The sequence below is a fragment of the Nipponia nippon genome, unplaced genomic scaffold (assembly GCF_047370975.1).
Source record: "Nipponia nippon isolate SJK-2023a ecotype South Korea unplaced genomic scaffold, ASM4737097v1 scaffold_9, whole genome shotgun sequence".
Classification (NCBI taxonomy): domain Eukaryota; kingdom Metazoa; phylum Chordata; class Aves; order Pelecaniformes; family Threskiornithidae; genus Nipponia; species Nipponia nippon.
Window position 1 is genome coordinate 20,851,005 of NW_028262413.1, and position 26,458 is coordinate 20,877,462.

The 26,458-nt window shown below is 63.2% G+C and overlaps 4 protein-coding genes across 4 annotated transcripts; all 4 read left to right on the plus strand.

The window, feature by feature from the left end:
- Positions 1-2,108: 2,108 nt before the first annotated feature.
- Positions 2,109-5,625, plus strand: LOC148050170 (uncharacterized). Its single transcript, XM_087744265.1, has 8 exons — positions 2,109-2,151; positions 2,485-2,576; positions 2,666-2,767; positions 3,049-3,173; positions 3,408-3,573; positions 3,660-3,766; positions 3,985-4,098; positions 4,251-5,625. The coding sequence occupies exons 1-8, from the start codon at positions 2,109-2,111 to the stop codon at positions 5,623-5,625; spliced, it is 2,124 nt and encodes a 707-aa protein (XP_087600391.1).
- Positions 5,626-8,906: 3,281 nt separating this feature from the next.
- On the plus strand, positions 8,907-12,423 carry LOC148050171 (E3 ubiquitin-protein ligase PHF7-like). The gene is made up of 8 exons (XM_087744033.1): positions 8,907-8,949; positions 9,283-9,374; positions 9,464-9,565; positions 9,847-9,971; positions 10,206-10,371; positions 10,458-10,564; positions 10,783-10,896; positions 11,049-12,423. Exons 1-8 carry the CDS (start codon positions 8,907-8,909, stop codon positions 11,665-11,667), a joined length of 1,368 nt encoding a protein of 455 aa, XP_087600159.1. The 3' UTR covers positions 11,668-12,423.
- Positions 12,424-15,705: 3,282 nt separating this feature from the next.
- Positions 15,706-19,222, plus strand: LOC148050172 (uncharacterized). The gene is made up of 8 exons (XM_087744266.1): positions 15,706-15,748; positions 16,082-16,173; positions 16,263-16,364; positions 16,646-16,770; positions 17,005-17,170; positions 17,257-17,363; positions 17,582-17,695; positions 17,848-19,222. The coding sequence occupies exons 1-8, from the start codon at positions 15,706-15,708 to the stop codon at positions 19,220-19,222; spliced, it is 2,124 nt and encodes a 707-aa protein (XP_087600392.1).
- A 3,281-nt stretch (positions 19,223-22,503) lies between these two features.
- Positions 22,504-25,790, plus strand: LOC148050173 (E3 ubiquitin-protein ligase PHF7-like). The gene is made up of 8 exons (XM_087744910.1): positions 22,504-22,546; positions 22,880-22,971; positions 23,061-23,162; positions 23,444-23,568; positions 23,803-23,968; positions 24,055-24,161; positions 24,380-24,493; positions 24,646-25,790. Exons 1-8 carry the CDS (start codon positions 22,504-22,506, stop codon positions 25,262-25,264), a joined length of 1,368 nt encoding a protein of 455 aa, XP_087601036.1. The 3' UTR covers positions 25,265-25,790.
- Positions 25,791-26,458: the final 668 nt, after the last annotated feature.

Consider the following 26,458-nt stretch of genomic DNA (forward strand, 5'->3'; position numbering starts at 1 on the left):
GTCCTCTCTGAGGAAGGCAGGGGAACCCGGCAGACCTGACGGGCTTTTCTGCCAACAAAGAGGCAATGAGGTAGAGAGGGTCCGAAAGAGAACTCGGTGGCAGCACTTTGTCCTTCTGTTCTTGACTGCTGTGATTGGGAAGGTGTGAGGGCTAGACACGGCCAGAACAGGGAGTGCTCTTCAGGGGGATTGCGACGGGAGCTCCGAGGCACTCCCGAGCAATGGAGCTCGTCAAGTGGAGCTGGCCAAAGAGCTGTGCTCACGCACAGCCTCGCTCTGAACCCAGGTGCTTGTTCCCTGGCACCGTTCCCCTCTGTCGCCATCTAGCGAACGGAGCTCTGTAACGTCCTGGCGTTGGAAGGCCGAGCGAAATCTCAGAAAGCCTGGTGGGAAGGAAACCCTGCGCACCAGAGTTCCGCTTGGAAGGTGGCCGGCAGAAGAGGATGGCCGAGGACACTCTAAAAGCAGGAGCTGAAGGAGGCAGCCTGGGAAGCCTCTAGTCACTCGCAGCAGGGTCAGCCAGCTACTATGGTAGAAGGGCTTCCGGGGGTTTCAGGTTTCTCTCTTGGTCCGGAATTGCATTGCGGACCTGGATTCTCCAATCCTGGCTTTCGCATTCCTTTTTTCCTACTCTGGTTGTGCCTGAGACACCGTCTGGTCTTTGTCCTGGCGTCGCAGGGGAATTCTGCAGACAAGTCATCGTTGTGGCGTTAACTAAAAGGGCTTCCTTAATGATTAAGCGATGATCAAATGGTAATTAATCAATGATGGAATGAAAATCAAATGGTAATCAAATGGTGACTGAGCAAGAATTGAATGGTAATTAGAATCATAGAATCGTTTAGGTTGGAAAAGACCCTTAAGATCATCGAGTCCAACTGTTGACCTAGCACTGCCAAGTCCACCACTAAGCCACGGCCCTAAGCGCCACGTCTACACGTCTTTTAAATACCTCCCGGCACGGGGACTCAACCACTTCCCTGGGCGGCCTGTTCCAGTGCTTGACAACCCTCGGGGCCCACCGATGCAGCCTGTCCAGATCCCTCTGTGGAGCCTTTCTCCCCTCAAACAGAACAACGCTCCCACCCACCGCCTCCCACGCTGCCCCACAGTCACTTGCAGCTTCCTACCCCACCAAGGAAAGGCTCGCACTGACGCTGAAAGGCAGTTTATTGCCACGGGAAAAGGCCATTTCCGCCGTCACTCCCCAGCTTGCGGTCCTGCTGCTTTTTGTTCTGGACGCAGCGCATCACCAAAGCGCTAAGGTGTTCAAGAGAAAGATGTTGGGCCACCTGCGACACTTAGGTGCCGTCCTGAGGTCCTGTGCTGTGCCCCGGCCACCCGCCGCGTCTGAGCGGACGGGATGCGTGAGCCCAGGTCAGGCTCAAAGGTCGCTTCTGTCCCCTCTACTGGGGAGCCCAGAACCGGAGGCAATACTGCAGATGCAGCCTTACCAGGGTGGCGCAGAGAGGAAGGATCACCTTCCCCGTCCTGCTGGCAGCGCTCCCCGTGCCGGGGGCAGGAGCAGAGCTTTCCCTTGGCCCTGGAATCGCACTGCCTGAACAGAACCTTTCGGCCAACGGTGCCACCCTCGACGACTGCCGCATGGCACCTGGCATTTGACTCTGCGCTTGCCGCAGGACCAGCCGCCCCGGTTACGTGGGTGCCAAGGGCTCGCGCCCCTGCCTCGGCACTTCACAGACACCCCTGTGAGGTGGGGGTCGCCTCAGAGGGGGTGGCAGGCGGCTGATGGCGTCCCTGCCCGTGTTTGAGGCGCGCGCAGGCCAGCGGCGATGATGTCACAGTGGCCACTGTGACCCGCGGGGGCAAGCCCACAAAAAGGAGCGCTGGGCTCGGGCTGTGCATTGGCGCGCCCTGGTGAGGTGAGGAGAGGGCAGGGGAGGGACGGGGCTTGCGCGGGGCTGCCCAGCGAGGAGGGGGGCCCCACACCTCGGGGCTCTGGGCCTGTGCTGCAAGCTCAGCTGCGTCTCGCTTCTCCCTCACCCGCCTCCCGCTTCTCCCTCAGAGGCAGCAGAGGAGCATTTGGAGGAGGCACCCCAGCGCTGCTGGGACAGGGACTCTCCGAACACTCACCGTTGACGTGCGCCATGGCTGCAAGGAAGCCTGAGGCCTCCAACTCGATGGAGAAGGGTGAGAGCAAAGTCTCCCTCCCACAGCGTGGCGCAGGGGTTGTCGGGGCGGTCAGCGTGGGGCCGAGAGCGGTGGCAGGGGGAGGCAGGAGCTCCCCAACCGCCCCGGGGCAGGGCCCCTCCTTTCCTCAGCAAGCGGGGCCCAGGCCGGGCAGCGGGCACCTGCTGGGACACCCGGGCCTGCAATGCCCCCTTCCTCTCCAAGCCCTCCAGCCCTGCCCATCAGCCAGCTAGGCAGGGACAGAGCAGGCCCGTGGGGAACAGCCCTCAGGGACGCTTCCCCCGGCCCCGCGGAGGTGCTCATTCCCGGTGCCATTTGCTCTCTCCCCTCCAGCATGCATGCTGTGTCGCCGGGCACAGGCTGACCCGGATATCTGCGGGCATAAACTGCAGAAGCGAGGGCTCTGCGCCCATGTGTTTTGCCTGGTGAGTTCCGCCGGAGCTCCCTCCAGCTTTCCAACAGGCTGTCCCTGCCACACACTCCTCATCAGCTCCTCGTCTTTTCTCTTCTGCAGTATTTTGCCAACGAGCTTTTTCAGAAAGGCCGCGAGGGAGTAGGACTCCTGGGATTTCTCCCTGAGGATATTCGACGCACGATCCTGCGGGCAGCACAGAAGGTGAGGACCCGCCAAGAACAGGGAGATTTGTGGCAGGAGAGGTTTGCGGGACCTTAGCCCAGACGCCAAGAAAGAAAGCCCAGCCCTTCCAACCAGCTCTGGAGACAGAAGTCTTGCTCCCAGCGGCTCCACAGAGGCTCCAGCACAGGGGCCTCCTCCGCCAGGCGGATCTGCGCGGTGTGGCCCAGCAGCGGCCACATCCTGCGCCCTGCCCGGAGGTGCGGGGCTGGCTGCGGAGGCCCTGAGGCTGCTGCTGAAGGGGGCTGCTCTGCTCTTTCCAGCACTGCTTTGTCTGTGGCGAGAGCGGGGCCACCATCACCTGCCAGGAGACGGGCTGCGACCGCAGCTTCCATCTCCCCTGTGCCGTGGAGGGCGGATGCGTCACCCAGTTCTTTGGGCTCTACTGGTAAGGGCAGCCGGCCCTCGTGGCGGAGGCTCCTCGCCTTCAGTCCCCTTCCTGTCAGCAGCAGCCAAACAAGAAGGGAACCCACAGTGACCCTTCCCAGCGGCCGGTCACAGGCAGAGCCAGAGCCGGGCAAGCTCTGGGGCTCCTTCACACCTCCTTCCCCCTCCTAGCCGCCACCACCACGGAAGGACCCAGCACTTCTCACCTCGCCCATCCCTTTCTGCCTCCCCCCAGGTCCTTCTGCTGGGAGCACCGTCCAGAGCAGGCAGTGGAGGCGGCTCCGGAGGAGAACACCACCACCTGCCTCATCTGCCTCGACCTTGTGGAGGACAGAAAGTCCTACGGCACCATGGTGTGCCCAGCGTGCAAACACGCCTGGTTCCACAGGGGCTGCATCCAGGTAGGAGCCGTTCCCTCGCCCCCGGGGCACGGCAGCCGCTCAGCAGCACCAGGGCCTCACTCCTGCTCCTTATGTTTCTCCTGCAGGGACAGGCTGCGGGCGCCGGCATTTCTTGCTTCCAGTGCCCCCTCTGTAGAGATAAGGAGCTCTTTCTCGCCGAAATGCTTGTCATGGGGATCCGAATCCCCCTCAGGTTGGTGCCCTTCTGCACGGCTCACAAGACAGGAGGGTGCAAGCGCTGTGCCGTGCCAGGGCCTGCCCCAGCAGTCCTGGCCCTCCGCTGTCCCGTGAGTCTGCGCTTCAGCTTCACGCAAGGAGCTGGAAACAGGGCAGAGAGGAAAGAGCAGGGGCGCCCCGCGTCTGCCTTATTGCGGGGCAGCAGGGGCTCATCAATTTTCCTTTCTCCATCAGACTGCCGTCATGGGAGGAGAGCCGTACATACGCAGCACTAAGTGAGAGGCACAGCCGCTGCGATGCCAGTGAGTGCCTTTGCCCAGGAGGCAGGGAGCAGGCAGAGGAAGAGGGGTAAGTTGCCAAAGCTGCACCCCGGGGTTCTGCACGGGATCTCTGTCTCGCCAAGGGCTCGAAGCGGAAGGACGAAGAACAAGAGCTCTGCCCGACAATCCCGTGCTGCGGTCACTTTGTCCTCACAGCCATGAATCCGTTTGCTTCCCCAGGCCCTGGCAACTGCTCCTGTGCTGCTCCTGCGCTGCCGAGGGCACCCACAGACGCTGCTCCTACTTGAGGAACAGCACGGCCAGCTGGGAGTGCAACAGCTGTGCTGGCCTGGGCACCGGTAAGAGGCAAAGCACCTGGGTACCCCTGGGCTGGGGCCAGGGGCCAGGCAACGCCTGCCAGTGGGTGCCCGGGGTGGGCTTGGCAAAGGCCCTCTGCTCCAGGAGGGCTGGGGGCATCGCTCTGGCCTATCCTGCCCCGGGCCTGCGGGGCCGGGCCCTTGACCCTCCTGCTTCCCCTTACAGCCTCCAGTGCCAGCTCAGAGCTCGCCGGCCCCAGCACTGCCAGCCAGTCAGGATCAGCGCCTTCCCACGGCTCCCTGGCACCGGAGACCAACAGCCCCAGCACCGCCAGCCAGGCGGCATCGGGGTCCTCCTGCGGCTCCCCACCACCGCAGACCAGCAGCCCCAGCACCGCCAGCCAGGCGGCATCAGGGCAGTCTCTCGGATCTCCAGCACCGGAGAGCAGCAGCCCCGGCACTGCCAGCCAGGCACCACTGAGGTCCTCCTGTGGCTCCCCAGCACTTCAGGGCAGCAGCTGCTCCAGCCCCCTGGGCCTGAGCGGGTGCGAGACCGCTCCCGATTACAACGTCGGGCCCAAAATCCCTACGGCCCGCCCAGAAGACGCCGTAATGGGAGCCGTGCGCCAGCACCAAGCGCTGAGAGCAGCACGCCCAGCCAGGCAGCGCTGGGGCTGTCCCACAGCTCGCTGGTACCGGACACCACCAGCCCCAGCACCGGCAGCCAGGCGGCATCAGGCTACTCCTGCAGCTCCCCAGCATCGCAAACCACCAGCCCCACCACTGGTAGCCATGCGGCACTAGGGCCGTCCCACGGCTCCCTGGCACCGGCAACCAGCATCCCCGGCAATGCGGCATCAGGGCTGTCCCACGGCTCCCCTGTGCTTCAGGACAGCAGCCGCTCCAGCCCCGCTGGGCCCGACCGCACGCGAAACCGCTCCCGGTTGAACCGTCAGGCCCAAAAGCCCTACAGCCGGCCCAGCAGATGCCCTGAGAGCAGCCGCGCGCCAGCACCAAGTGCTGAGAGCAGCACCCCTAGCCAACCGTCCCACAGCTCCCCAGCACCTGAGACCAGCAGCCCCAGCACCGCCACCCAGCTGCCATCGGGGTCCTCCTGCAGCTCGCCAGTGCTCGAGAGCGGCAGACGCTCCAGCCCCCCTGGGACCGTGCGCATGCGAGACCGCTCCCGCTTGCAACGCCGGGCCCAAACCCCCTACAGCCGGCCCGGACGCTGCCGTGGGACCAGCCGTGCGCCGTCCCCGAGTGCTGGCCCTGATCCCCCTCCACCGGCACAATAAAGTTGTGATTCCACACTCATTTGTCGGCTTCCTCCTCCTCCTCCACCTCTCCCTTGCTCGAGGGCCAGCGTTAAGGGCTGGGCCCAGAGGGTTGTCTTCTCCCCGGGGGCTGGCAGCACCTTCCCCAGACCTGCCTCCTCGCGAGCTGGCCTTGGCCGGCTGCCCAGCACCATGGCCGTGTGCCTTGGGCCTCTCCGGCCCCGCAGCCTGCTCAGTTTTCCCGGGGGAAGTTCACACCCTCCCCCGGCACCGCGGGTCTCTGCCCCTACTCCCAGAAGGGCAGCCTGGCCCGGCACGGCCCAGTCGGCACCGCCGCCCATCTTCCGGCAACGTGGGCTGCGCGCACCCGCCCGCCCGCCCGGCATGGCCCTCGCGGCTCGCCCCCCAAAATCACGCGCCCCGGCCCCAGCGACTTGTGACACCCTTCAACTCTGTTTCCTTCTGGACAAGGCCAGAAGCAATTTCCTATCCTTGTCGCCCAGCTTAGTGAGAATTGCAGCAAAGTGGCAAAGCTGCTTTTCTTTAGAAGTTCAGTTCAGTTCCACGTCTGTATTTGCAACATGGAGATTGCTGTAGATTGTGTTTCTACAGTAGCCAAAGGGCATTCCCCGTTCCCCAGTTCCGTCTCCTGTTCCCCAGCATGATTGCTGCTCTACCAACGGAAGGCTTCCTTCGTGCAGTATAAGCCCAGAAATCCTTTTTAATAGAGATTGCAAACACCTGGGAAGGACTGTACTCCTCTGTGGAGACTTCAGGAGAGTCAGAGCAGTACCTGTTACTGAGGGCCTGAGTCCCGTCATACGCCCTTTAGAGCCAAGCAATCACATGTGCTCTACGGGAGGGTAACAAGGGGCCTGGGAACTGTCAGTCAGCCAAAAGGGTTTCCCTCCTCCTGTTGGGGACCAGCAAGTACCTTTCTAGTGCAAGAAGGAGAAAAGATTTGGTTGCAGAGTGACCGCTGAACAGCTCCGTGGAAGTTGGCGGAGAGCTACAAGGCTGAATCAAAGAATAATGGTGACCAAAGTGCGAAGGAAATCCCTTTGTGGGGTGGCTGTACAGATCTGAACGACCAGACTTGCCCTTCGGGCCAACTAGAGGTAGTCTTACGGTGTGTGCATTAAGTGCCTGCCTTAGTGCAGCATGAAAGTTGATTCCTTCAAGGAGGGAGCAGCTGTCCTCTCTGAGGAAGGCAGGGGAACCCGGCAGACCTGACGGGCTTTTCTGCCAACAAAGAGGCAATGAGGTAGAGAGGGTCCGAAAGAGAACTCGGTGGCAGCACTTTGTCCTTCTGTTCTTGACTGCTGTGATTGGGAAGGTGTGAGGGCTAGACACGGCCAGAACAGGGAGTGCTCTTCAGGGGGATTGCGACGGGAGCTCCGAGGCACTCCCGAGCAATGGAGCTCGTCAAGTGGAGCTGGCCAAAGAGCTGTGCTCACGCACAGCCTCGCTCTGAACCCAGGTGCTTGTTCCCTGGCACCGTTCCCCTCTGTCGCCATCTAGCGAACGGAGCTCTGTAACGTCCTGGCGTTGGAAGGCCGAGCGAAATCTCAGAAAGCCTGGTGGGAAGGAAACCCTGCGCACCAGAGTTCCGCTTGGAAGGTGGCCGGCAGAAGAGGATGGCCGAGGACACTCTAAAAGCAGGAGCTGAAGGAGGCAGCCTGGGAAGCCTCTAGTCACTCGCAGCAGGGTCAGCCAGCTACTATGGTAGAAGGGCTTCCGGGGGTTTCAGGTTTCTCTCTTGGTCCGGAATTGCATTGCGGACCTGGATTCTCCAATCCTGGCTTTCGCATTCCTTTTTTCCTACTCTGGTTGTGCCTGAGACACCGTCTGGTCTTTGTCCTGGCGTCGCAGGGGAATCCTGCAGACAAGTCATCGTTGTGGCGTTAACTAAAAGGGCTTCCTTAATGATTAAGCGATGATCAAATGGTAATTAATCAATGATGGAATGAAAATCAAATGGTAATCAAATGGTGACTGAGCAAGAATTGAATGGTAATTAGAATCATAGAATCGTTTAGGTTGGAAAAGACCCTTAAGATCATCGAGTCCAACTGTTGACCTAGCACTGCCAAGTCCACCACTAAGCCACGGCCCTAAGCGCCACGTCTACACGTCTTTTAAATACCTCCCGGCACGGGGACTCAACCACTTCCCTGGGCGGCCTGTTCCAGTGCTTGACAACCCTCGGGGCCCACCGATGCAGCCTGTCCAGATCCCTCTGTGGAGCCTTTCTCCCCTCAAACAGAACAACGCTCCCACCCACCGCCTCCCACGCTGCCCCACAGTCACTTGCAGCTTCCTACCCCACCAAGGAAAGGCTCGCACTGACGCTGAAAGGCAGTTTATTGCCACGGGAAAAGGCCATTTCCGCCGTCACTCCCCAGCTTGCGGTCCTGCTGCTTTTTGTTCTGGACGCAGCGCATCACCAAAGCGCTAAGGTGTTCAAGAGAAAGATGTTGGGCCACCTGCGACACTTAGGTGCCGTCCTGAGGTCCTGTGCTGTGCCCCGGCCACCCGCCGCGTCTGAGCGGACGGGATGCGTGAGCCCAGGTCAGGCTCAAAGGTCGCTTCTGTCCCCTCTACTGGGGAGCCCAGAACCGGAGGCAATACTGCAGATGCAGCCTTACCAGGGTGGCGCAGAGAGGAAGGATCACCTTCCCCGTCCTGCTGGCAGCGCTCCCCGTGCCGGGGGCAGGAGCAGAGCTTTCCCTTGGCCCTGGAATCGCACTGCCTGAACAGAACCTTTCGGCCAACGGTGCCACCCTCGACGACTGCCGCATGGCACCTGGCATTTGACTCTGCGCTTGCCGCAGGACCAGCCGCCCCGGTTAGGTGGGTGCCGAGGGCTCGCGCCCCTGCCTCGGCACTTCACAGACACCCCTGTGAGGTGGGGGTCGCCTCAGAGGGGGTGGCAGGCGGCTGATGGCGTCCCTGCCCGTGTTTGAGGCGCGCGCAGGCCAGCGGCGATGATGTCACAGTGGCCACTGTGACCCGCGGGGGCAAGCCCACAAAAAGGAGCGCTGGGCTCGGGCTGTGCATTGGCGCGCCCTGGTGAGGTGAGGAGAGGGCAGGGGAGGGACGGGGCTTGCGCGGGGCTGCCCAGCGAGGAGGGGGGCCCCACACCTCGGGGCTCTGGGCCTGTGCTGCAAGCTCAGCTGCGTCTCGCTTCTCCCTCACCCGCCTCCCGCTTCTCCCTCAGAGGCAGCAGAGGAGCATTTGGAGGAGGCACCCCAGCGCTGCTGGGACAGGGACTCTCCGAACACTCACCGTTGACGTGCGCCATGGCTGCAAGGAAGCCTGAGGCCTCCAACTCGATGGAGAAGGGTGAGAGCAAAGTCTCCCTCCCACAGCGTGGCGCAGGGGTTGTCGGGGCGGTCAGCGTGGGGCCGAGAGCGGTGGCAGGGGGAGGCAGGAGCTCCCCAACCGCCCCGGGGCAGGGCCCCTCCTTTCCTCAGCAAGCGGGGCCCAGGCCGGGCAGCGGGCACCTGCTGGGACACCCGGGCCTGCAATGCCCCCTTCCTCTCCAAGCCCTCCAGCCCTGCCCATCAGCCAGCTAGGCAGGGACAGAGCAGGCCCGTGGGGAACAGCCCTCAGGGACGCTTCCCCCGGCCCCGCGGAGGTGCTCATTCCCGGTGCCATTTGCTCTCTCCCCTCCAGCATGCATGCTGTGTCGCCGGGCACAGGCTGACCCGGATATCTGCGGGCATAAACTGCAGAAGCGAGGGCTCTGCGCCCATGTGTTTTGCCTGGTGAGTTCCGCCGGAGCTCCCTCCAGCTTTCCAACAGGCTGTCCCTGCCACACACTCCTCATCAGCTCCTCGTCTTTTCTCTTCTGCAGTATTTTGCCAACGAGCTTTTTCAGAAAGGCCGCGAGGGAGTAGGACTCCTGGGATTTCTCCCTGAGGATATTCGACGCACGATCCTGCGGGCAGCACAGAAGGTGAGGACCCGCCAAGAACAGGGAGATTTGTGGCAGGAGAGGTTTGCGGGACCTTAGCCCAGACGCCAAGAAAGAAAGCCCAGCCCTTCCAACCAGCTCTGGAGACAGAAGTCTTGCTCCCAGCGGCTCCACAGAGGCTCCAGCACAGGGGCCTCCTCCGCCAGGCGGATCTGCGCGGTGTGGCCCAGCAGCGGCCACATCCTGCGCCCTGCCCGGAGGTGCGGGGCTGGCTGCGGAGGCCCTGAGGCTGCTGCTGAAGGGGGCTGCTCTGCTCTTTCCAGCACTGCTTTGTCTGTGGCGAGAGCGGGGCCACCATCACCTGCCAGGAGACGGGCTGCGACCGCAGCTTCCATCTCCCCTGTGCCGTGGAGGGCGGATGCGTCACCCAGTTCTTTGGGCTCTACTGGTAAGGGCAGCCGGCCCTCGTGGCGGAGGCTCCTCGCCTTCAGTCCCCTTCCTGTCAGCAGCAGCCAAACAAGAAGGGAACCCACAGTGACCCTTCCCAGCGGCCGGTCACAGGCAGAGCCAGAGCCGGGCAAGCTCTGGGGCTCCTTCACACCTCCTTCCCCCTCCTAGCCGCCACCACCACGGAAGGACCCAGCACTTCTCACCTCGCCCATCCCTTTCTGCCTCCCCCCAGGTCCTTCTGCTGGGAGCACCGTCCAGAGCAGGCAGTGGAGGCGGCTCCGGAGGAGAACACCACCACCTGCCTCATCTGCCTCGACCTTGTGGAGGACAGAAAGTCCTACGGCACCATGGTGTGCCCAGCGTGCAAACACGCCTGGTTCCACAGGGGCTGCATCCAGGTAGGAGCCGTTCCCTCGCCCCCGGGGCACGGCAGCCGCTCAGCAGCACCAGGGCCTCACTCCTGCTCCTTATGTTTCTCCTGCAGGGACAGGCTGCGGGCGCCGGCATTTCTTGCTTCCAGTGCCCCCTCTGTAGAGATAAGGAGCTCTTTCTCGCCGAAATGCTTGTCATGGGGATCCGAATCCCCCTCAGGTTGGTGCCCTTCTGCACGGCTCACAAGACAGGAGGGTGCAAGCGCTGTGCCGTGCCAGGGCCTGCCCCAGCAGTCCTGGCCCTCCGCTGTCCCGTGAGTCTGCGCTTCAGCTTCACGCAAGGAGCTGGAAACAGGGCAGAGAGGAAAGAGCAGGGGCGCCCCGCGTCTGCCTTATTGCGGGGCAGCAGGGGCTCATCAATTTTCCTTTCTCCATCAGACTGCCGTCATGGGAGGAGAGCCGTACATACGCAGCACTAAGTGAGAGGCACAGCCGCTGCGATGCCAGTGAGTGCCTTTGCCCAGGAGGCAGGGAGCAGGCAGAGGAAGAGGGGTAAGTTGCCAAAGCTGCACCCCGGGGTTCTGCACGGGATCTCTGTCTCGCCAAGGGCTCGAAGCGGAAGGACGAAGAACAAGAGCTCTGCCCGACAATCCCGTGCTGCGGTCACTTTGTCCTCACAGCCATGAATCCGTTTGCTTCCCCAGGCCCTGGCAACTGCTCCTGTGCTGCTCCTGCGCTGCCGAGGGCACCCACAGACGCTGCTCCTACTTGAGGAACAGCACGGCCAGCTGGGAGTGCAACAGCTGTGCTGGCCTGGGCACCGGTAAGAGGCAAAGCACCTGGGTACCCCTGGGCTGGGGCCAGGGGCCAGGCAACGCCTGCCAGTGGGTGCCCGGGGTGGGCTTGGCAAAGGCCCTCTGCTCCAGGAGGGCTGGGGGCATCGCTCTGGCCTATCCTGCCCCGGGCCTGCGGGGCCGGGCCCTTGACCCTCCTGCTTCCCCTTACAGCCTCCAGTGCCAGCTCAGAGCTCGCCGGCCCCAGCACTGCCAGCCAGTCAGGATCAGCGCCTTCCCACGGCTCCCTGGCACCGGAGACCAACAGCCCCAGCACCGCCAGCCAGGCGGCATCGGGGTCCTCCTGCGGCTCCCCACCACCGCAGACCAGCAGCCCCAGCACCGCCAGCCAGGCGGCATCAGGGCAGTCTCTCGGATCTCCAGCACCGGAGAGCAGCAGCCCCGGCACTGCCAGCCAGGCACCACTGAGGTCCTCCTGTGGCTCCCCAGCACTTCAGGGCAGCAGCTGCTCCAGCCCCCCTGGGCCTGAGCGGGTGCGAGACCGCTCCCGATTACAACGTCGGGCCCAAAATCCCTACGGCCCGCCCAGAAGACGCCGTAATGGGAGCCGTGCGCCAGCACCAAGCGCTGAGAGCAGCACGCCCAGCCAGGCAGCGCTGGGGCTGTCCCACAGCTCGCTGGTACCGGACACCACCAGCCCCAGCACCGGCAGCCAGGCGGCATCAGGCTACTCCTGCAGCTCCCCAGCATCGCAAACCACCAGCCCCACCACTGGTAGCCATGCGGCACTAGGGCCGTCCCACGGCTCCCTGGCACCGGCAACCAGCATCCCCGGCAATGCGGCATCAGGGCTGTCCCACGGCTCCCCTGTGCTTCAGGACAGCAGCCGCTCCAGCCCCGCTGGGCCCGACCGCACGCGAAACCGCTCCCGGTTGAACCGTCAGGCCCAAAAGCCCTACAGCCGGCCCAGCAGATGCCCTGAGAGCAGCCGCGCGCCAGCACCAAGTGCTGAGAGCAGCACCCCTAGCCAACCGTCCCACAGCTCCCCAGCACCTGAGACCAGCAGCCCCAGCACCGCCACCCAGCTGCCATCGGGGTCCTCCTGCAGCTCGCCAGTGCTCGAGAGCGGCAGACGCTCCAGCCCCCCTGGGACCGTGCGCATGCGAGACCGCTCCCGCTTGCAACGCCGGGCCCAAACCCCCTACAGCCGGCCCGGACGCTGCCGTGGGACCAGCCGTGCGCCGTCCCCGAGTGCTGGCCCTGATCCCCCTCCACCGGCACAATAAAGTTGTGATTCCACACTCATTTGTCGGCTTCCTCCTCCTCCTCCACCTCTCCCTTGCTCGAGGGCCAGCGTTAAGGGCTGGGCCCAGAGGGTTGTCTTCTCCCCGGGGGCTGGCAGCACCTTCCCCAGACCTGCCTCCTCGCGAGCTGGCCTTGGCCGGCTGCCCAGCACCATGGCCGTGTGCCTTGGGCCTCTCCGGCCCCGCAGCCTGCTCAGTTTTCCCGGGGGAAGTTCACACCCTCCCCCGGCACCGCGGGTCTCTGCCCCTACTCCCAGAAGGGCAGCCTGGCCCGGCACGGCCCAGTCGGCACCGCCGCCCATCTTCCGGCAACGTGGGCTGCGCGCACCCGCCCGCCCGCCCGGCATGGCCCTCGCGGCTCGCCCCCCAAAATCACGCGCCCCGGCCCCAGCGACTTGTGACACCCTTCAACTCTGTTTCCTTCTGGACAAGGCCAGAAGCAATTTCCTATCCTTGTCGCCCAGCTTAGTGAGAATTGCAGCAAAGTGGCAAAGCTGCTTTTCTTTAGAAGTTCAGTTCAGTTCCACGTCTGTATTTGCAACATGGAGATTGCTGTAGATTGTGTTTCTACAGTAGCCAAAGGGCATTCCCCGTTCCCCAGTTCCGTCTCCTGTTCCCCAGCATGATTGCTGCTCTACCAACGGAAGGCTTCCTTCGTGCAGTATAAGCCCAGAAATCCTTTTTAATAGAGATTGCAAACACCTGGGAAGGACTGTACTCCTCTGTGGAGACTTCAGGAGAGTCAGAGCAGTACCTGTTACTGAGGGCCTGAGTCCCGTCATACGCCCTTTAGAGCCAAGCAATCACATGTGCTCTACGGGAGGGTAACAAGGGGCCTGGGAACTGTCAGTCAGCCAAAAGGGTTTCCCTCCTCCTGTTGGGGACCAGCAAGTACCTTTCTAGTGCAAGAAGGAGAAAAGATTTGGTTGCAGAGTGACCGCTGAACAGCTCCGTGGAAGTTGGCGGAGAGCTACAAGGCTGAATCAAAGAATAATGGTGACCAAAGTGCGAAGGAAATCCCTTTGTGGGGTGGCTGTACAGATCTGAACGACCAGACTTGCCCTTCGGGCCAACTAGAGGTAGTCTTACGGTGTGTGCATTAAGTGCCTGCCTTAGTGCAGCATGAAAGTTGATTCCTTCAAGGAGGGAGCAGCTGTCCTCTCTGAGGAAGGCAGGGGAACCCGGCAGACCTGACGGGCTTTTCTGCCAACAAAGAGGCAATGAGGTAGAGAGGGTCCGAAAGAGAACTCGGTGGCAGCACTTTGTCCTTCTGTTCTTGACTGCTGTGATTGGGAAGGTGTGAGGGCTAGACACGGCCAGAACAGGGAGTGCTCTTCAGGGGGATTGCGACGGGAGCTCCGAGGCACTCCCGAGCAATGGAGCTCGTCAAGTGGAGCTGGCCAAAGAGCTGTGCTCACGCACAGCCTCGCTCTGAACCCAGGTGCTTGTTCCCTGGCACCGTTCCCCTCTGTCGCCATCTAGCGAACGGAGCTCTGTAACGTCCTGGCGTTGGAAGGCCGAGCGAAATCTCAGAAAGCCTGGTGGGAAGGAAACCCTGCGCACCAGAGTTCCGCTTGGAAGGTGGCCGGCAGAAGAGGATGGCCGAGGACACTCTAAAAGCAGGAGCTGAAGGAGGCAGCCTGGGAAGCCTCTAGTCACTCGCAGCAGGGTCAGCCAGCTACTATGGTAGAAGGGCTTCCGGGGGTTTCAGGTTTCTCTCTTGGTCCGGAATTGCATTGCGGACCTGGATTCTCCAATCCTGGCTTTCGCATTCCTTTTTTCCTACTCTGGTTGTGCCTGAGACACCGTCTGGTCTTTGTCCTGGCGTCGCAGGGGAATCCTGCAGACAAGTCATCGTTGTGGCGTTAACTAAAAGGGCTTCCTTAATGATTAAGCGATGATCAAATGGTAATTAATCAATGATGGAATGAAAATCAAATGGTAATCAAATGGTGACTGAGCAAGAATTGAATGGTAATTAGAATCATAGAATCGTTTAGGTTGGAAAAGACCCTTAAGATCATCGAGTCCAACTGTTGACCTAGCACTGCCAAGTCCACCACTAAGCCACGGCCCTAAGCGCCACGTCTACACGTCTTTTAAATACCTCCCGGCACGGGGACTCAACCACTTCCCTGGGCGGCCTGTTCCAGTGCTTGACAACCCTCGGGGCCCACCGATGCAGCCTGTCCAGATCCCTCTGTGGAGCCTTTCTCCCCTCAAACAGAACAACGCTCCCACCCACCGCCTCCCACGCTGCCCCACAGTCACTTGCAGCTTCCTACCCCACCAAGGAAAGGCTCGCACTGACGCTGAAAGGCAGTTTATTGCCACGGGAAAAGGCCATTTCCGCCGTCACTCCCCAGCTTGCGGTCCTGCTGCTTTTTGTTCTGGACGCAGCGCATCACCAAAGCGCTAAGGTGTTCAAGAGAAAGATGTTGGGCCACCTGCGACACTTAGGTGCCGTCCTGAGGTCCTGTGCTGTGCCCCGGCCACCCGCCGCGTCTGAGCGGACGGGATGCGTGAGCCCAGGTCAGGCTCAAAGGTCGCTTCTGTCCCCTCTACTGGGGAGCCCAGAACCGGAGGCAATACTGCAGATGCAGCCTTACCAGGGTGGCGCAGAGAGGAAGGATCACCTTCCCCGTCCTGCTGGCAGCGCTCCCCGTGCCGGGGGCAGGAGCAGAGCTTTCCCTTGGCCCTGGAATCGCACTGCCTGAACAGAACCTTTCGGCCAACGGTGCCACCCTCGACGGCTGCCGCACGGCACCTGGCGTTTGACTCTGCGCTTGCCGCAGGACCAGCCGCCCCGGTTACGTGGGTGCCGAGGGCTCGCGCCCCTGCCTCGGCACTTCACAGACACCCCTGTGAGGTGGGGGTCGCCTCAGAGGGGGTGGCAGGCGGCTGATGGCGTCCCTGCCCGTGTTTGAGGCGCGCGCAGGCCAGCGGCGATGATGTCACAGTGGCCACTGTGACCCGCGGGGGCAAGCCCACAAAAAGGAGCGCTGGGCTCGGGCTGTGCATTGGCGCGCCCTGGTGAGGTGAGGAGAGGGCAGGGGAGGGACGGGGCTTGCGCGGGGCTGCCCAGCGAGGAGGGGGGCCCCACACCTCGGGGCTCTGGGCCTGTGCTGCAAGCTCAGCTGCGTCTCGCTTCTCCCTCACCCGCCTCCCGCTTCTCCCTCAGAGGCAGCAGAGGAGCATTTGGAGGAGGCACCCCAGCGCTGCTGGGACAGGGACTCTCCGAACACTCACCGTTGACGTGCGCCATGGCTGCAAGGAAGCCTGAGGCCTCCAACTCGATGGAGAAGGGTGAGAGCAAAGTCTCCCTCCCACAGCGTGGCGCAGGGGTTGTCGGGGCGGTCAGCGTGGGGCCGAGAGCGGTGGCAGGGGGAGGCAGGAGCTCCCCAACCGCCCCGGGGCAGGGCCCCTCCTTTCCTCAGCAAGCGGGGCCCAGGCCGGGCAGCGGGCACCTGCTGGGACACCCGGGCCTGCAATGCCCCCTTCCTCTCCAAGCCCTCCAGCCCTGCCCATCAGCCAGCTAGGCAGGGACAGAGCAGGCCCGTGGGGAACAGCCCTCAGGGACGCTTCCCCCGGCCCCGCGGAGGTGCTCATTCCCGGTGCCATTTGCTCTCTCCCCTCCAGCATGCATGCTGTGTCGCCGGGCACAGGCTGACCCGGATATCTGCGGGCATAAACTGCAGAAGCGAGGGCTCTGCGCCCATGTGTTTTGCCTGGTGAGTTCCGCCGGAGCTCCCTCCAGCTTTCCAACAGGCTGTCCCTGCCACACACTCCTCATCAGCTCCTCGTCTTTTCTCTTCTGCAGTATTTTGCCAACGAGCTTTTTCAGAAAGGCCGCGAGGGAGTAGGACTCCTGGGATTTCTCCCTGAGGATATTCGACGCACGATCCTGCGGGCAGCACAGAAGGTGAGGACCCGCCAAGAACAGGGAGATTTGTGGCAGGAGAGGTTTGCGGGACCTTAGCCCAGACGCCAAGAAAGAAAGCCCAGCCCTTCCAACCAGCTCTGGAGACAGAAGTCTTGCTCCCAGCAGCTCCACAGAGGCTCCAGCACAGGGGCCTCCTCCGCCAGGCGGATCTGCGCGGTGTGGCCCAGCAGCGGCCACATCCTGCGCCCTGCCCGGAGGTGCGGGGCTGGCTGCGGAGGCCCTGAGGCTGCTGCTGAAGGGGGCTGCTCTGCTCTTTCCAGCACTGCTTTGTCTGTGGCGAGAGCGGGGCCACCATCACCTGCCAGGAGACGGGCTGCGACCGCAGCTTCCATCTCCCCTGTGCCGTGGAGGGCGGATGCGTCACCCAGTTCTTTGGGCTCTACTGGTAAGGGCAGCCGGCCCTCGTGGCGGAGGCTCCTCGCCTTCAGTCCCCTTCCTGTCAGCAGCAGCCAAACAAGAAGGGAACCCACAGTGACCCTTCCCAGCGGCCGGTCACAGGCAGAGCCAGAGCCGGGCAAGCTCTGGGGCTCCTTCACACCTCCTTCCCCCTCCTAGCCGCCACCACCACGGAAGGACCCAGCACTTCTCACCTCGCCCATCCCTTTCTGCCTCCCCCCAGGTCCTTCTGCTGGGAGCACCGTCCAGAGCAGGCAGTGGAGGCGGCTCCGGAGGAGAACACCACCACCTGCCTCATCTGCCTCGACCTTGTGGAGGACAGAAAGTCCTACGGCACCATGGTGTGCCCAGCGTGCAAACACGCCTGGTTCCACAGGGGCTGCATCCAGGTAGGAGCCGTTCCCTCGCCCCCGGGGCACGGCAGCCGCTCAGCAGCACCAGGGCCTCACTCCTGCTCCTTATGTTTCTCCTGCAGGGACAGGCTGCGGGCGCCGGCATTTCTTGCTTCCAGTGCCCCCTCTGTAGAGATAAGGAGCTCTTTCTCGCCGAAATGCTTGTCATGGGGATCCGAATCCCCCTCAGGTTGGTGCCCTTCTGCACGGCTCACAAGACAGGAGGGTGCAAGCGCTGTGCCGTGCCAGGGCCTGCCCCAGCAGTCCTGGCCCTCCGCTGTCCCGTGAGTCTGCGCTTCAGCTTCACGCAAGGAGCTGGAAACAGGGCAGAGAGGAAAGAGCAGGGGCGCCCCGCGTCTGCCTTATTGCGGGGCAGCAGGGGCTCATCAATTTTCCTTTCTCCATCAGACTGCCGTCATGGGAGGAGAGCCGTACATACGCAGCACTAAGTGAGAGGCACAGCCGCTGCGATGCCAGTGAGTGCCTTTGCCCAGGAGGCAGGGAGCAGGCAGAGGAAGAGGGGTAAGTTGCCAAAGCTGCACCCCGGGGTTCTGCACGGGATCTCTGTCTCGCCAAGGGCTCGAAGCGGAAGGACGAAGAACAAGAGCTCTGCCCGACAATCCCGTGCTGCGGTCACTTTGTCCTCACAGCCATGAATCCGTTTGCTTCCCCAGGCCCTGGCAACTGCTCCTGTGCTGCTCCTGCGCTGCCGAGGGCACCCACAGACGCTGCTCCTACTTGAGGAACAGCACGGCCAGCTGGGAGTGCAACAGCTGTGCTGGCCTGGGCACCGGTAAGAGGCAAAGCACCTGGGTACCCCTGGGCTGGGGCCAGGGGCCAGGCAACGCCTGCCAGTGGGTGCCCGGGGTGGGCTTGGCAAAGGCCCTCTGCTCCAGGAGGGCTGGGGGCATCGCTCTGGCCTATCCTGCCCCGGGCCTGCGGGGCCGGGCCCTTGACCCTCCTGCTTCCCCTTACAGCCTCCAGTGCCAGCTCAGAGCTCGCCGGCCCCAGCACTGCCAGCCAGTCAGGATCAGCGCCTTCCCACGGCTCCCTGGCACCGGAGACCAACAGCCCCAGCACCGCCAGCCAGGCGGCATCGGGGTCCTCCTGCGGCTCCCCACCACCGCAGACCAGCAGCCCCAGCACCGCCAGCCAGGCGGCATCAGGGCAGTCTCTCGGATCTCCAGCACCGGAGAGCAGCAGCCCCGGCACTGCCAGCCAGGCACCACTGAGGTCCTCCTGTGGCTCCCCAGCACTTCAGGGCAGCAGCTGCTCCAGCCCCCTGGGCCTGAGCGGGTGCGAGACCGCTCCCGATTACAACGTCGGGCCCAAAATCCCTACGGCCCGCCCAGAAGACGCCGTAATGGGAGCCGTGCGCCAGCACCAAGCGCTGAGAGCAGCACGCCCAGCCAGGCAGCGCTGGGGCTGTCCCACAGCTCGCTGGTACCGGACACCACCAGCCCCAGCACCGGCAGCCAGGCGGCATCAGGCTACTCCTGCAGCTCCCCAGCATCGCAAACCACCAGCCCCACCACTGGTAGCCATGCGGCACTAGGGCCGTCCCACGGCTCCCTGGCACCGGCAACCAGCATCCCCGGCAATGCGGCATCAGGGCTGTCCCACGGCTCCCCTGTGCTTCAGGACAGCAGCCGCTCCAGCCCCGCTGGGCCCGACCGCACGCGAAACCGCTCCCGGTTGAACCGTCAGGCCCAAAAGCCCTACAGCCGGCCCAGCAGATGCCCTGAGAGCAGCCGCGCGCCAGCACCAAGTGCTGAGAGCAGCACCCCTAGCCAACCGTCCCACAGCTCCCCAGCACCTGAGACCAGCAGCCCCAGCACCGCCACCCAGCTGCCATCGGGGTCCTCCTGCAGCTCGCCAGTGCTCGAGAGCGGCAGACGCTCCAGCCCCCCTGGGACCGTGCGCATGCGAGACCGCTCCCGCTTGCAACGCCGGGCCCAAACCCCCTACAGCCGGCCCGGACGCTGCCGTGGGACCAGCCGTGCGCCGTCCCCGAGTGCTGGCCCTGATCCCCCTCCACCGGCACAATAAAGTTGTGATTCCACACTCATTTGTCGGCTTCCTCCTCCTCCTCCACCTCTCCCTTGCTCGAGGGCCAGCGTTAAGGGCTGGGCCCAGAGGGTTGTCTTCTCCCCGGGGGCTGGCAGCACCTTCCCCAGACCTGCCTCCTCGCGAGCTGGCCTTGGCCGGCTGCCCAGCACCATGGCCGTGTGCCTTGGGCCTCTCCGGCCCCGCAGCCTGCTCAGTTTTCCCGGGGGAAGTTCACACCCTCCCCCGGCACCGCGGGTCTCTGCCCCTACTCCCAGAAGGGCAGCCTGGCCCGGCACGGCCCAGTCGGCACCGCCGCCCATCTTCCGGCAACGTGGGCTGCGCGCACCCGCCCGCCCGCCCGGCATGGCCCTCGCGGCTCGCCCCCCAAAATCACGCGCCCCGGCCCCAGCGACTTGTGACACCCTTCAACTCTGTTTCCTTCTGGACAAGGCCAGAAGCAATTTCCTATCCTTGTCGCCCAGCTTAGTGAGAATTGCAGCAAAGTGGCAAAGCTGCTTTTCTTTAGAAGTTCAGTTCAGTTCCACGTCTGTATTTGCAACATGGAGATTGCTGTAGATTGTGTTTCTACAGTAGCCAAAGGGCATTCCCCGTTCCCCAGTTCCGTCTCCTGTTCCCCAGCATGATTGCTGCTCTACCAACGGAAGGCTTCCTTCGTGCAGTATAAGCCCAGAAATCCTTTTTAATAGAGATTGCAAACACCTGGGAAGGACTGTACTCCTCTGTGGAGACTTCAGGAGAGTCAGAGCAGTACCTGTTACTGAGGGCCTGAGTCCCGTCATACGCCCTTTAGAGCCAAGCAATCACATGTGCTCTACGGGAGGGTAACAAGGGGCCTGGGAACTGTCAGTCAGCCAAAAGGGTTTCCCTCCTCCTGTTGGGGACCAGCAAGTACCTTTCTAGTGCAAGAAGGAGAAAAGATTTGGTTGCAGAGTGACCGCTGAACAGCTCCGTGGAAGTTGGCGGAGAGCTACAAGGCTGAATCAAAGAATAATGGTGACCAAAGTGCGAAGGAAATCCCTTTGTGGGGTGGCTGTACAGATCTGAACGACCAGACTTGCCCTTCGGGCCAACTAGAGGTAGTCTTACGGTGTGTGCATTAAGTGCCTGCCTTAGTGCAGCATGAAAGTTGATTCCTTCAAGGAGGGAGCAGCTGTCCTCTCTGAGGAAGGCAGGGGAACCCGGCAGACCTGACGGGCTTTTCTGCCAACAAAGAGGCAATGAGGTAGAGAGGGTCCGAAAGAGAACTCGGTGGCAGCACTTTGTCCTTCTGTTCTTGACTGCTGTGATTGGGAAGGTGTGAGGGCTAGACACGGCCAGAACAGGGAGTGCTCTTCAGGGGGATTGCGACGGGAGCTCCGAGGCACTCCCGAGCAATGGAGCTCGTCAAGTGGAGCTGGCCAAAGAGCTGTGCTCACGCACAGCCTCGCTCTGAACCCAGGTGCTTGTTCCCTGGCACCGTTCCCCTCTGTCGCCATCTAGCGAACGGAGCTCTGTAACGTCCTGGCGTTGGAAGGCCGAGCGAAATCTCAGAAAGCCTGGTGGGAAGGAAACCCTGCGCACCAGAGTTCCGCTTGGAAGGTGGCCGGCAGAAGAGGATGGCCGAGGACACTCTAAAAGCAGGAGCTGAAGGAGGCAGCCTGGGAAGCCTCTAGTCACTCGCAGCAGGGTCAGCCAGCTACTATGGTAGAAGGGCTTCCGGGGGTTTCAGGTTTCTCTCTTGGTCCGGAATTGCATTGCGGACCTGGATTCTCCAATCCTGGCTTTCGCATTCCTTTTTTCCTACTCTGGTTGTGCCTGAGACACCGTCTGGTCTTTGTCCTGGCGTCGCAGGGGAATTCTGCAGACAAGTCATCGTTGTGGCGTTAACTAAAAGGGCTTCCTTAATGATTAAGCGATGATCAAATGGTAATTAATCAATGATGGAATGAAAATCAAATGGTAATCAAATGGTGACTGAGCAAGAATTGAATGGTAATTAGAATCATAGAATCGTTTAGGTTGGAAAAGACCCTTAAGATCATCGAGTCCAACTGTTGACCTAGCACTGCCAAGTCCACCACTAAGCCACGGCCCTAAGCGCCACGTCTACACGTCTTTTAAATACCTCCCGGCACGGGGACTCAACCACTTCCCTGGGCGGCCTGTTCCAGTGCTTGACAACCCTCGGGGCCCACCGATGCAGCCTGTCCAGATCCCTCTGTGGAGCCTTTCTCCCCTCAAACAGAACAACGCTCCCACCCACCGCCTCCCACGCTGCCCCACAGTCACTTGCAGCTTCCTACCCCACCAAGGAAAGGCTCGCACTGACGCTGAAAGGCAGTTTATTGCCACGGGAAAAGGCCATTTCCGCCGTCACTCCCCAGCTTGCGGTCCTGCTGCTTTTTGTTCTGGACGCAGCGCATCACCAAAGCGCTAAGGTGTTCAAGAGAAAGATGTTGGGCCACCTGCGACACTTAGGTGCCGTCCTGAGGTCCTGTGCTGTGCCCCGGCCACCCGCCGCGTCTGAGCGGACGGGATGCGTGAGCCCAGGTCAGGCTCAAAGGTCGCTTCTGTCCCCTCTACTGGGGAGCCCAGAACCGGAGGCAATACTGCAGATGCAGCCTTACCAGGGTGGCGCAGAGAGGAAGGATCACCTTCCCCGTCCTGCTGGCAGCGCTCCCCGTGCCGGGGGCAGGAGCAGAGCTTTCCCTTGGCCCTGGAATCGCACTGCCTGAACAGAACCTTTCGGCCAACGGTGCCACCCTCGACGGCTGCCGCACGGCACCTGGCGTTTGACTCTGCGCTTGCCGCAGGACCAGCCGCCCCGGTTACGTGGGTGCCGAGGGCTCGCGCCCCTGCCTCGGCACTTCACAGACACCCCTGTGAGGTGGGGGTCGCCTCAGAGGGGGTGGCAGGCGGCTGATGGCGTCCCTGCCCGTGTTTGAGGCGCGCGCAGGCCAGCGGCGATGATGTCACAGTGGCCACTGTGACCCGCGGGGGCAAGCCCACAAAAAGGAGCGCTGGGCTCGGGCTGTGCATTGGCGCGCCCTGGTGAGGTGAGGAGAGGGCAGGGGAGGGACGGGGCTTGCGCGGGGCTGCCCAGCGAGGAGGGGGGCCCCACACCTCGGGGCTCTGGGCCTGTGCTGCAAGCTCAGCTGCGTCTCGCTTCTCCCTCACCCGCCTCCCGCTTCTCCCTCAGAGGCAGCAGAGGAGCATTTGGAGGAGGCACCCCAGCGCTGCTGGGACAGGGACTCTCCGAACACTCACCGTTGACGTGCGCCATGGCTGCAAGGAAGCCTGAGGCCTCCAACTCGATGGAGAAGGGTGAGAGCAAAGTCTCCCTCCCACAGCGTGGCGCAGGGGTTGTCGGGGCGGTCAGCGTGGGGCCGAGAGCGGTGGCAGGGGGAGGCAGGAGCTCCCCAACCGCCCCGGGGCAGGGCCCCTCCTTTCCTCAGCAAGCGGGGCCCAGGCCGGGCAGCGGGCACCTGCTGGGACACCCGGGCCTGCAATGCCCCCTTCCTCTCCAAGCCCTCCAGCCCTGCCCATCAGCCAGCTAGGCAGGGACAGAGCAGGCCCGTGGGGAACAGCCCTCAGGGACGCTTCCCCCGGCCCCGCGGAGGTGCTCATTCCCGGTGCCATTTGCTCTCTCCCCTCCAGCATGCATGCTGTGTCGCCGGGCACAGGCTGACCCGGATATCTGCGGGCATAAACTGCAGAAGCGAGGGCTCTGCGCCCATGTGTTTTGCCTGGTGAGTTCCGCCGGAGCTCCCTCCAGCTTTCCAACAGGCTGTCCCTGCCACACACTCCTCATCAGCTCCTCGTCTTTTCTCTTCTGCAGTATTTTGCCAACGAGCTTTTTCAGAAAGGCCGCGAGGGAGTAGGACTCCTGGGATTTCTCCCTGAGGATATTCGACGCACGATCCTGCGGGCAGCACAGAAGGTGAGGACCCGCCAAGAACAGGGAGATTTGTGGCAGGAGAGGTTTGCGGGACCTTAGCCCAGACGCCAAGAAAGAAAGCCCAGCCCTTCCAACCAGCTCTGGAGACAGAAGTCTTGCTCCCAGCAGCTCCACAGAGGCTCCAGCACAGGGGCCTCCTCCGCCAGGCGGATCTGCGCAGTGTGGCCCAGCAGCGGCCACATCCTGCGCCCTGCCCGGAGGTGCGGGGCTGGCTGCGGAGGCCCTGAGGCTGCTGCTGAAGGGGGCTGCTCTGCTCTTTCCAGCACTGCTTTGTCTGTGGCGAGAGCGGGGCCACCATCACCTGCCAGGAGACGGGCTGCGACCGCAGCTTCCATCTCCCCTGTGCCGTGGAGGGCGGATGCGTCACCCAGTTCTTTGGGCTCTACTGGTAAGGGCAGCCGGCCCTCGTGGCGGAGGCTCCTCGCCTTCAGTCCCCTTCCTGTCAGCAGCAGCCAAACAAGAAGGGAACCCACAGTGACCCTTCCCAGCGGCCGGTCACAGGCAGAGCCAGAGCCGGGCAAGCTCTGGGGCTCCTTCACACCTCCTTCCCCCTCCTAGCCGCCACCACCACGGAAGGACCCAGCACTTCTCACCTCGCCCATCCCTTTCTGCCTCCCCCCAGGTCCTTCTGCTGGGAGCACCGTCCAGAGCAGGCAGTGGAGGCGGCTCCGGAGGAGAACACCACCACCTGCCTCATCTGCCTCGACCTTGTGGAGGACAGAAAGTCCTACGGCACCATGGTGTGCCCAGCGTGCAAACACGCCTGGTTCCACAGGGGCTGCATCCAGGTAGGAGCCGTTCCCTCGCCCCCGGGGCACGGCAGCCGCTCAGCAGCACCAGGGCCTCACTCCTGCTCCTTATGTTTCTCCTGCAGGGACAGGCTGCGGGCGCCGGCATTTCTTGCTTCCAGTGCCCCCTCTGTAGAGATAAGGAGCTCTTTCTCGCCGAAATGCTTGTCATGGGGATCCGAATCCCCCTCAGGTTGGTGCCCTTCTGCACGGCTCACAAGACAGGAGGGTGCAAGCGCTGTGCCGTGCCAGGGCCTGCCCCAGCAGTCCTGGCCCTCCGCTGTCCCGTGAGTCTGCGCTTCAGCTTCACGCAAGGAGCTGGAAACAGGGCAGAGAGGAAAGAGCAGGGGCGCCCCGCGTCTGCCTTATTGCGGGGCAGCAGGGGCTCATCAATTTTCCTTTCTCCATCAGACTGCCGTCATGGGAGGAGAGCCGTACATACGCAGCACTAAGTGAGAGGCACAGCCGCTGCAATGCCAGTGAGTGCCTTTGCCCAGGAGGCAGGGAGCAGGCAGAGGAAGAGGGGTAAGTTGCCAAAGCTGCACCCCGGGGTTCTGCACGGGATCTCTGTCTCGCCAAGGGCTCGAAGCGGAAGGACGAAGAACAAGAGCTCTGCCCGACAATCCCGTGCTGCGGTCACTTTGTCCTCACAGCCATGAATCCGTTTGCTTCCCCAGGCCCTGGCAACTGCTCCTGTGCTGCTCCTGCGCTGCCGAGGGCACCCACAGACGCTGCTCCTACTTGAGGAACAGCACGGCCAGCTGGGAGTGCAACAGCTGTGCTGGCCTGGGCACCGGTAAGAGGCAAAGCACCTGGGTACCCCTGGGCTGGGGCCAGGGGCCAGGCAACGCCTGCCAGTGGGTGCCCGGGGTGGGCTTGGCAAAGGCCCTCTGCTCCAGGAGGGCTGGGGGCATCGCTCTGGCCTATCCTGCCCCGGGCCTGCGGGGCCGGGCCCTTGACCCTCCTGCTTCCCCTTACAGCCTCCAGTGCCAGCTCAGAGCTCGCCGGCCCCAGCACTGCCAGCCAGTCAGGATCAGCGCCTTCCCACGGCTCCCTGGCACCGGAGACCAACAGCCCCAGCACCGCCAGCCAGGCGGCATCGGGGTCCTCCTGCGGCTCCCCACCACCGCAGACCAGCAGCCCCAGCACCGCCAGCCAGGCGGCATCAGGGCAGTCTCTCGGATCTCCAGCACCGGAGAGCAGCAGCCCCGGCACTGCCAGCCAGGCACCACTGAGGTCCTCCTGTGGCTCCCCAGCACTTCAGGGCAGCAGCTGCTCCAGCCCCCCTGGGCCTGAGCGGGTGCGAGACCGCTCCCGATTACAACGTCGGGCCCAAAATCCCTACGGCCCGCCCAGAAGACGCCGTAATGGGAGCCGTGCGCCAGCACCAAGCGCTGAGAGCAGCACGCCCAGCCAGGCAGCGCTGGGGCTGTCCCACAGCTCGCTGGTACCGGACACCACCAGCCCCAGCACCGGCAGCCAGGCGGCATCAGGCTACTCCTGCAGCTCCCCAGCATCGCAAACCACCAGCCCCACCACTGGTAGCCATGCGGCACTAGGGCCGTCCCACGGCTCCCTGGCACCGGCAACCAGCATCCCCGGCAATGCGGCATCAGGGCTGTCCCACGGCTCCCCTGTGCTTCAGGACAGCAGCCGCTCCAGCCCCGCTGGGCCCGACCGCACGCGAAACCGCTCCCGGTTGAACCGTCAGGCCCAAAAGCCCTACAGCCGGCCCAGCAGATGCCCTGAGAGCAGCCGCGCGCCAGCACCAAGTGCTGAGAGCAGCACCCCTAGCCAACCGTCCCACAGCTCCCCAGCACCTGAGACCAGCAGCCCCAGCACCGCCACCCAGCTGCCATCGGGGTCCTCCTGCAGCTCGCCAGTGCTCGAGAGCGGCAGACGCTCCAGCCCCCTGGGACCGTGCGCATGCGAGACCGCTCCCGCTTGCAACGCCGGGCCCAAACCCCCTACAGCCGGCCCGGACGCTGCCGTGGGACCAGCCGTGCGCCGTCCCCGAGTGCTGGCCCTGATCCCCCTCCACCGGCACAATAAAGTTGTGATTCCACACTCATTTGTCGGCTTCCTCCTCCTCCTCCACCTCTCCCTTGCTCGAGGGCCAGCGTTAAGGGCTGGGCCCAGAGGGTTGTCTTCTCCCCGGGGGCTGGCAGCACCTTCCCCAGACCTGCCTCCTCGCGAGCTGGCCTTGGCCGGCTGCCCAGCACCATGGCCGTGTGCCTTGGGCCTCTCCGGCCCCGCAGCCTGCTCAGTTTTCCCGGGGGAAGTTCACACCCTCCCCCGGCACCGCGGGTCTCTGCCCCTACTCCCAGAAGGGCAGCCTGGCCCGGCACGGCCCAGTCGGCACCGCCGCCCATCTTCCGGCAACGTGGGCTGCGCGCACCCGCCCGCCCGCCCGGCATGGCCCTCGCGGCTCGCCCCCCAAAATCACGCGCCCCGGCCCCAGCGACTTGTGACACCCTTCAACTCTGTTTC